We start from the raw sequence: 9,694 nt of genomic DNA, 5'->3' as shown, positions 1-9,694 counted from the left end.
CTTTGATGTATATGGAGCCAAGTCCCAGTATGCTGTGCAGGGAGAAGTGGTCACACATGTTCATGCCAGTAGAAATGGCCACGCTCCGGGTTGGCCTGTGTTGTAAAATGATTTACTGCAGCTAGAAATCAAGTGGATATATCCAGATGTTGTCATCCTGTAAATAAAACACTTAACCTGTATGTTATTGTGACGTTTTAAGCCCCTCTTACATGCAGGCAACCTGGACCAAGAGCACACTCATGGCAAGAGGAGGAGACATTCTTAGGTACAAGGTTGGATGAAAGACGAGTGGGAGTAGTTTCCAGCAGGCTGTGAGTGTCTCATTTTCCTTCTGCTTGCTTTCAAAGTCTTAATTGTTTTGAACAAATGCCCCCAGACAGTTGTAGTGCAAGTAATGTGACAGATGAATTAAAAAGCAGGAGGTACCTGCTCACAGCTTGCTGCAATGAAACAGGTAGTGTCCAGTTTGTTTTATGGCTCATTGCACCCAATCATATCCCCACCTCTCCTTTCTTCTGTTTAACAAAACATTAGTAAGTGCTAGCATCCAGTACACACACTGTACCACATGATGAATAGCAGCCACATGTAGACAGATGTCAGCGCAGTTACTAGTAAACTATATAGCCGATCACGTCAGCAGTGGGGGTGCAGCGCTAGGCCATGTCATTCATATGCAATAAATATTGCATTCTGAGTCTTCCTTCCTGCAGTTATGCAGCCTTGCTATTAGTGTTTGACACGAGATGGTGATGGAGGTGATGTCTGTTGAAGATACTGGCAGATTGTTGGGTTCAATAAGCATCATGTGTCACAAAAAAGTGCTTTAGCTACAATATCATTCACGTGGCAGTTGAGTCAACAGGCATTGATTAAAATCTCACTTTCCTGTCATCTAGGACTGTGAAAGCATGATTTATGGAACCAAATTATAATAAATTGAATCTTTCTAGCAGCTGAATACTGAATAAAAGTGAACGTAGTGATGTAATTATCACTACATTTATAACATGAAATATCTATCTTTAAATAGTGTTGTGGTTTGTCCACTTCACTCCTTACGTCTGCAGGTGTCGGCTGTTTATCACCATTTTTTTCCTCCACATTTTTGGTCATTACACCTGCTTTATTTTTTAATCAACTTGATACCTGTAATTCCTGCCTCTTTCCATCAGTCTGGTGCGTTCCTCCACATTTTTGGTCATTACACCTACTTGATACCTGGAAAGAGGCAGGAATTACATCAGTCTGGTGCATTGCTGAGCAGTCCAATGTGACCCTTTTGATTTTCCACAGTCAAGTGTTTCAGTTTGTGTAAAGGCAGGCCTGATACAAACAGCAGCAACACACAAAGACACAGAGGCATCAGGTAAAACTTATTTGGCTTTATTGCTCACACTGTGCATACTGTAGGTATTTTTCTGAATGTTCTGTTACAGCAGCACCTTGTGGCTGCATTGCATCACCGTAACCAGTTCTCTTCAGCCATGTCGGGAGGAGATGTACAGTGTATTTAATAATCCCCCATCAGCAAACACACACTTTACTCAGTAGCTCATATAACCGTAAACCTTTGTCCCCTCTGGTATGGTCTTCAGGCTGTTACTGTGTGTAGTAGAGACGGTGGTATGTACTGTGGAGTTCTGCGCATATATTGACACATACAAAAGGAAAAGATGATTTCAAAAGACAAAGGTGGCGCAAAATAAAGCAGGTTAATTCCCTGGGTGGACACACCCATTCAACAAAAATGGTCAAATTCATCTACCGATCTGGGGATCTGTGAACTAACAGAAGGTTACACATCAGGGCTGGACAATGGCAGCCACAAACTTCAACATCAGATTTACCTTGTGCCCATTTTTAATAAGGCGGTCCATGATTATTCTTGTTGGCCCACTGCTACCTTTGTTCTGCTGCATTCCAGTAGGACCAGTTACATGACTTCTGGACTCTTAGCTTGCCCCTGAAGCCATTCTTTATTAATAAGGGAGTTGAAACCTGTAGTAATTCAGTAAATTTGATCTATTGTCCAGCCCCGTTAACATATTAAAAACTGCTAAACAGATCAGAAACGGGAAATGACTCTTCGCCTTGTTGTAACTGCATAAGTGCGAAACAAACTACAAACCCAGCAATAAAGATGCGTTGGTTAAGACAAGTCCATCCTCCATTCTTCATATTCATTTTGTCTCGCTCCACACAAGCTTCCTCACCCATAACTGGAGCATGGTGACTTCTGTGTCTGAACCGATGCAGCTGTCTGCCTGTCCCTCTTTGCCAAATAAATAGAAAAACAGAAGAGAGAAACTGGGTGTGTGTTTTGGTTCGATATGAATGGGATGATCTTTCCAGGTTACGATGAAGTTAGTGTTGTTTCCGTGGGGGCTGGTGATTCCACAGTGTGTGTGGACGCTGCTTCTGTGAGTGCTGTGGAGACGGTGACAGGGTCGGTCACAGGTGCTGCTGTGACTGTGACAGAAGCTGGAGGGGCGGTGGTAGAGGTGGGCAGGAGGGGGGCCACTCCCTGAGGCAACTGGGAGTGCAGCATGGTGGAGAGAGAGTGCAGTGGGGTCAGACCTGGCAGGTTGAGGGGAGGGAGAGGGGCCAGAGGTGGGAATGCTGGGGGGTGAAGGAAAAACAAGACAGATACATCACTCGTATGGTATTGTGCTTGTTTGCTCTCTCTCTTTACATACATACGTTGTAGAGTGAACTTTATAATCAGAAGATACAGTCTAAACAAAGACATACTTGTGCTTTTGCTTTTTTTTTTTATCTTGTTAATCTCATGACCACACAGATTATCTTGTCCCTTTGTAGGGGTCGCTGTGAGTCTGGAAGCTACTGGTATAAAGTATGTGTACAGTGAAAGAGTGCAACTGTCAAAAAAAAAAAAGTACAATGTTTGTGTACCTGACATTCCCACTGATGGGGGTAAGGGGCTGGTGCCTGCTAATGACACAGCGCTGAGGTCTGGGAGGTGCAGGTTTAGGTTGGAAAGGTTCGGGAGTGGAGGCAACCCACCAGGAAAGGGCATCAGACCTAAAACCATACATATTAGTGTACATTACAACAGCAACACTTTGTAATATGAGAACAGTTAACATTTTCCAGAACATGGCACATGACCCGGAAACACTTTAATCTGAGCCAACATAGAGGAGTGAGTTCACTGCAGGTTAACGGCTCCAAAAACATGTGACTGAATGAAGATGGGCAGAAGCTGATGGGAACACCCTGGCTTTGCTGAGTAATTTGTACTGAAGGTTTAATATAGAAATAATTTACCGGTAGCCATGGCTTGTCCTAAAGACAAAGTATGTACTGTATACTGCCAGGGTGTGAACATGCACTCAAAGGGCTGTGCCACCTTCGCTTTGTGCTGTATGCTTAGCAGACAGAGTGCTGTGAATGAAAACAAAAAACAACTATGGCCCACCTGGTATTGCTGTAGCAGGGTTGAAGCTGATGGAGGCAGGATTCACTGGAGTGAGGTGGCTGACTGAGGGGCTGGTGGAGGTGGGGAGCAGAGGGACTGTGGGCAAACCTGGAGGGGTGGCCGATGTACATTAAATAAAAACGTGGAGTGATGGTGATGTTTATAAAAGCAGTTTTTGTTCAATGAGAAATACTCCTGTCAATAATACAAATGCAATGCACTGGAACAAACAAGTCCATCCATCCATTCTCTATACTGCTTATCCTGAACGGGGGGGCTGGAGCCAATCCCAGATGACAGTGGGCAAGAGGCAGGGTACACCAGACAGGTCACCAGTCCATCACAGGGCTGATATGCAGACAAACATCCACACACACACACACACCTAGGGACAATTTAAAGTTGCCAGTCAACCTAAGCTGCATGTCTTTGGTCTTTGGGACGAAGCCGGAGTACCCGGAGAGAACCGGCGCAGGGAGAACATGGCCTGGGCTCGAACCTGGAACCTTCTTGCTGTGAGGTGTCAGCGCTAATCATTGTGCTACCATGCAACCCTCAAACAAGTATAAAACAGAAAAGAGAAAACAAGGTGACATACCTGTCTGCAGTTCACTAGGCATGGTGGGCGGGGCTGTGCTGATTGACAGGCCGGCCAGCGAATCTTCTAAGCCTGTGGGCACAGCAGGTGCAGTGGAAGGAGGGGTCACTGCTGAAAGCTGAACCTGAAGTAGTGAAGAGAGAAGGTGAAGAGGTCACATATATCCAAAGCCGCACTTTACTCTAATGGAAAGCACAGCTCTCTGTCACTCCTGCTTGCTTTGCTGCCCACAGAACGAAGACTGAATGTAAACAAGGACAAGACACAAAAATATTTTCATTGCACACACACACACACACACACTGCAGAGTAGGGCTGGGTATTGTTTGGGTTTTTTCTGATACCAGTGCTAAAAGAATACTTTTAAAATGGTGCTGGTGCCTTAACTTTAAGAAACATAAAACGAAGGTTGGTGACATTAAAACAGCTTTTTAAATTTAAAAGAATAATAATATATTAAAGATATAAATCAATACAAAACAAATTTACATAAATAAAACCTAAAAACTACAATAATTTAACAATAAATACAGTTTCAAACTTCAACAGCTCTTTGAAGTCAGATTTCCAACTTCAGACTAACTTTACCAATCCTGACCTCAAAATCAAAGATGGAAGCTGTAATAATGTACTTTGTATTTGTACTTATGTCTCCTTAAAGCAGTCATACCCACAGTACTGTCCAACATCTATCTGAACATGTTGCTACAGTGTTTGTATGTGCAAAGTACCACTTAATGCTTTGTTGTAAACCGGTATTACTAACAACGGCTAACATGGCTCAACTGGTATTATGGCTAACTAAGGTTGCAACGGTATGAGATTTTCATACATTGTTACACAATTACTATTATCGGCTACAACGACCCTCAAAGGAATGAAAACTGAATATTTTTAATTGCAAGTGACTGTGACAGTTGATTGAGCTGATTGCAGCTAGACTGACCTTAAAAATACACAGAATTCTAACATGATTTAAAAAAAGAAAAAACAATTACAACATATTATATAACTAAAACACATTAGTTTACATGTTAGCACCAGTAGTAGAAGAAATATTCACATCCTTTACCCAAGTAAAAGTCTTGCATTGAAAATGGTAAGTAAAATGAAGTATTATTAAAGTATTAAAAGTAGAAGTAGGCTACTCATTGCAGAAAAATGTTACTATCCTGTACTCTTATACTATTCTATATCATTACATTAACAGCCCATCACTCAGGCACTGATGTACAGTAAAAGCAGGATTTGACTGTTGAAGTCAGTTGGTGGAGCTCTGCTGAACTATTTTCTATCAAAGTGCAGCTATTGAATATTTTCTCCAATAATCAGCTGAGTGGTTTGTAAAACTTCTGACAGTAAGGAGAAATGCCACCACGGTACCCTAAATGATTATCAAAATATTTGTCAAGTTTAGCGTAGGTGCCTGACAGCACAGCCAGACTTCACTTACACACACACACACACACACACACACTCTTATGTGAGCAGACAGTGGAAATTTCTTTCGACAGTGCATTTTATGACTTTTGTTTATATGCTCCCACATTTTATTATTTGGGATTAAAGTTATAAACAGGACACATACTGTGATCTGCACAGAGGGCTGGTGTTCAGCCTCCTCTGCTATCTGTCTGCTGCCTGTGTGTGTGTGTGTGTGTGTGTGTGTGTGTGTGGCGCCCACTGTAGAGTCTGACAGGCAGCAAGGAAAGAAAGGTGCGCATGCATTGTTTATTCATTCAATACCTGTAATAAACAAATACACATGGTATGATAACCATCAGTTTTCATACTATGGTATACCATAAAAACGGTATACTGCTGCAACCCTATGGTTAACTGAAAATGGAACGCAGTTTACTCTGGTTTGATGTCATTCCCAGCTCTGAAATCTGAGCTCCGAGGGAAATGGAATGCGGCTTAAGTGTAATGATAGTGTTAGCATGTGACATGCAATGATGCTTCTGTTACCTATATCATCCGTTTTACAGCACCAGAGGGCAAATATTTCAATTAACAGACATTTAAGTGCCACAAAAATCTGCATTGTGATTCAGTCTGGTAGATAATGGATGTATAAGAATGGCACCGGGTTTTGGAACCTAACCCCAATTCTGAGCTCTAAAGTTGTGGCTGATAAAGCATAACAGAAAATAGTTTTCAGGGATACACAGTGAAAAGTGTCACATATTTATTGTTATGTTAACTGAATAGTGTGGGTGGACTGACCTCAGTGAATCCATCCTTCAGCGGACTGACGGGCTCACTGGGAGAATTTCCAGGGAAGCTGATCTTCTTCCCCTCCTCAAAAGGCCGGGTGGGAATCCTGTGGAGGTATCCATAGCCAATCCCACATCCCAGACTGGAAAAGACAAAAAGTTGAAAAGCCAACAAATGAACCTCAGACTTTCATTCAAATACATTTGAGAGTAGCCTGATTCCAGATGTTTGATTTGCATCTCCGATGTTTTAGAAATTCAAATATCTCTGGTGTCGCGCTCACTTATGGCTGTTTCCTATGGTTAGAGAAACAGTCAGTCAATTACCTGCCCTCTCCTCCCCAGCCACCATTCGGTGTGATGACCACCTCTCTGCAGTTGTCTGTGTCTGTGTTGTACACGTAGAGCTTCAGGCCTTTCCCCTCGTGGCTCTCTATCAGAGAGAACAAGTCCTCGGTCTGCAGATAATGCCACAGAGGGGTTGGACAAAAGGAGAAAACTCAATCACTCTCAGGTGGAGAATGTGAAGGCATGAAAGCACTGGACGCTTAGAATACTGATCACCTACATCATTCATAACAGTGTCAGCTCCGATGATGTAGTCGGTGTGCGGACGCAACCCAGCGAGAGCAGCTGGGGAGTTAGGCTCCACGTCCTGTTTAAGAGTGAGGGTGAGTGTAAGTAAACAAACTACTGCTGTATCACATAATATAATGCAGATGAGGTGTTGGGGATGCCTACCAGCACATGCCAAACATTCTCATTGGCTCCCTCGAAGCTGCAGAAGCGAATCGAGACTCCAAGCAAACCTTGACCCCCCCAAAGGTTGCTCGGTGTGACGGTGGATTCCCGCAGCTCCAGGGTCTTTGAGGAATAAACCAGCATCTTCACAGGTTTCTCCACACTGGCTTTTAGTAAGTCCTTCAAGGTGTCATTGTCCTTGTTCTGTAGGAACAAACGACAAAGAAAGAAAGAAAGGAGGGGCAACTGTGAAATATGCTGCCATTTCTGACTTGTATTTAGGCCTATTACATGTCACTGATATTCCTTACCAGTCTGGTGTTATTGATGGAGACAATAAAGTCAAAGAAGGGCTCCAGTCCTGCACGGTGTCCAGGTGAGTTTTCCTGAACCTGCGCAAGAACAAGAGGAACTGAGCTGCTGCTGGACTGTGCCTCATACTGTCACGTTCCCCAGGTATTGCAGTTCTTGTAAGTAACAAGTATCTGAGATTCTCTGCATATATATACAGCATGCACAGTTTGGACCTGAGCTGAGCAACATACAAGCGAGTCGGTGAGGTGTCCAAGACTGTTTTCCCTTTGGAGATCCTTTTACATTAACCTACTTCCAATCTTAACCAGTCCTCTTTGGAGATGTTTAAGCTGACCCAAAACGTTCACCTAACCTCACATCAACCAGATACATATAACCACAGCCTAACCTAGCCCCCAGCGGCGGGCGGGGCGCTACTGGAAACAATAGTCGGATAGGAACAGACTTCACCACAGGACTGGGCCTCCAGTGGCTCTCACATGAACCTGTCACACTGTCATATGGTGTGGGTTAGTAACATCAAAATGTGCGTTACCGCACACACAGTAACACCGGTTAAAATCCCATCTTCCCCTTGCTCACGCAGGATGCTAACAATCTCTGTACGGTCTGCTGTCATGCTGAGCAACCAGCTACTATCCCTTAACGTTACTGACAAAGCAGGCATGGGAGTTTAGAACAGGGTGACCAGTGTTAAACTGTACATTGTAGGTTTGTCACTAAAGCCGTCCTAGTCACAACCTCAAAACAAAGCCAAGCATAAGCACTCAACATAAGAAGAAACGAAAAACCGCACTGACAACTCTCATATTCAAGTTCTCTTAACAAGCTGAGTGTTATCCATCCGGAGGCCCCAGCATTCATCCCCAGGCTCTCGTCAACACACAGAGCAAGGAACCCTGCACCTCACACCGGATGCTAAGCTAGCTAACGCTTAACAGCAGGCTGTGAAAGCTAAAAAACTCACCCGGAGGACGTGGTAGCCCTCGGAACCACCTCCCGGTATCTCCACACTCTGCGATCCTCCCATTATTTCGCGCTTTTAAGGCTCTTTGGGTGTTTTGTGGCAGCTTGTTTCCCAGCGGCCGCAAGCTACCTAAACACTTCACACACCGGGGTACACGTCACATAACAACTAGGTGAGTGGTGCGCATGCGCCGTTACGTGGCAGGAAATAAGTCATTTCAGTTCCCAAATTTCAGGCAGATTCAGTGAGATTCAGAGGTCAGCAAGTGTCAAAGCATAGATTTGACACAGTAGCCTACACTGACTGAAATCTTTCAAAACATTGTATTTACAATTTATTTGAGACAAGTTTTAAATATTTTATATTGTAGTAATTTGTATTCATTTGTTATTGAGTCACTGCCTCAGTTTATAGCATCGTTCAAGTGATTATCACCACTGAAATCAAAAAGCAAATATTCTGCCACAATAAAACAAGAGACAACATGCAAAGAGTCAGAACTGTAAAAAAACTGTAAAAACAAACATCGCAAATAACATTTTGGGAATATAAGAAGCTGGCCTTAGTGATAACTACAAAGCCCATGCCTGTTTTTTTTTTTACCTTAAATCCCTACAGTTTATAAAGCACTGTGATAAGGAACTCTAAAAATTCTCTGTCTATACAAAGCATTTATATAAACTCCACTTCATTCACAATATATGTACGTATGTATTCGTACAAACACACATAAACTGACTAACTGGACCAGATAGTTGAAAAGCCCATCTGTCAGGCCATATTTCTTTGTATTTTATGTATATGCATACAAGATATGCAGGCTATTGTTGAAGTACACTCACCAGCCACTTTATTACACCTGTACAACTGTATGCAATTAAATGCAACGCTTCCACCTGAACATCTGTGTTTATTGAAGCTCATAATTTTTGTTTTTGGTGAAAGTGTCATAAATGTATAAATTCAATTAGTTTAAAAAGTTAAAGGTGGTGTTATACTGCATAGTACTGACTACATTTTATTCAGAGGCGTTCCTAATATTCTGACCCTCTCATGTATGTAGCTGGGAAGGATAAAAATATAGAAGCAACTCTGAATATAATGTAGCTGAATTGCATACAATTGTACAGGTGTACCTAATAAAGTGACTAGTGAGTCTAAAGCTCATGTCATCTAATATCATGCATACACAACTAAATAGCTTACATGTACATGCACAGCGCACACATACCTAGCTCAAAACAAAATACAGGTGGGTAAATACAAACTAAATAAATAAAACTACATTTAATAAACAAAGTGAGTTCAATGTCTAATGTAATATTTCTACACCTGGAATGTAGGCTGTTGTAGGTTCATTTATTTAGAATAAACTACAGTCACCCTGAAAAGTGAGGTCATCTTTTACC

The 9,694-nt window shown here is 42.5% G+C and overlaps 1 protein-coding gene across 1 annotated transcript; it reads right to left on the bottom strand.

Moving 5' to 3' along the window:
• Nucleotides 1-1,373: 1,373 nt before the first annotated feature.
• Nucleotides 1,374-8,460, bottom strand: gorasp2 (golgi reassembly stacking protein 2). Its single transcript, XM_020624099.1, has 10 exons — nt 8,286-8,460; nt 7,315-7,395; nt 7,004-7,207; nt 6,831-6,917; nt 6,590-6,720; nt 6,273-6,405; nt 4,044-4,167; nt 3,446-3,553; nt 2,920-3,048; nt 1,374-2,625 (listed from the first exon to the last, which is right to left on the bottom strand). Exons 1-10 carry the CDS (start codon nt 8,346-8,348, stop codon nt 2,360-2,362), a joined length of 1,326 nt encoding a protein of 441 aa, XP_020479755.1. The 5' UTR covers nt 8,349-8,460; the 3' UTR covers nt 1,374-2,359.
• Nucleotides 8,461-9,694: the final 1,234 nt, after the last annotated feature.

The sequence above is a fragment of the Monopterus albus genome, unplaced genomic scaffold (assembly GCF_001952655.1).
Source record: "Monopterus albus unplaced genomic scaffold, M_albus_1.0 scaffold319.1, whole genome shotgun sequence".
In the NCBI taxonomy this organism is placed as follows: domain Eukaryota; kingdom Metazoa; phylum Chordata; class Actinopteri; order Synbranchiformes; family Synbranchidae; genus Monopterus; species Monopterus albus.
The sequence above is the reverse complement of the archived record's forward strand: the minus strand, read 5'-3'. Positions and strand labels throughout refer to the sequence as shown.

What these genes read in the sequence shown, in the direction of transcription:
- gorasp2 (XM_020624099.1), bottom strand. Translation starts at nt 8,348, where the DNA reads ATGGGAGGATCGCAGAGTGTGGAGATACCGGGAGGTGGTTCCGAGGGC. An exon ending in AGAATGTTTGGCATGTGCTG is followed by an intron (nt 6,918 to 7,003) that starts GTAGGCATCCCC and finishes ACTCTTAAACAG; the next exon opens with GACGTGGAGCCTAACTCCCC. An exon ending in GCCTAGTGAACTGCAGACAG is followed by an intron (nt 3,554 to 4,043) that starts GTATGTCACCTT and finishes CCACCCCTCCAG; the next exon opens with GTTTGCCCACAGTCCCTCTG.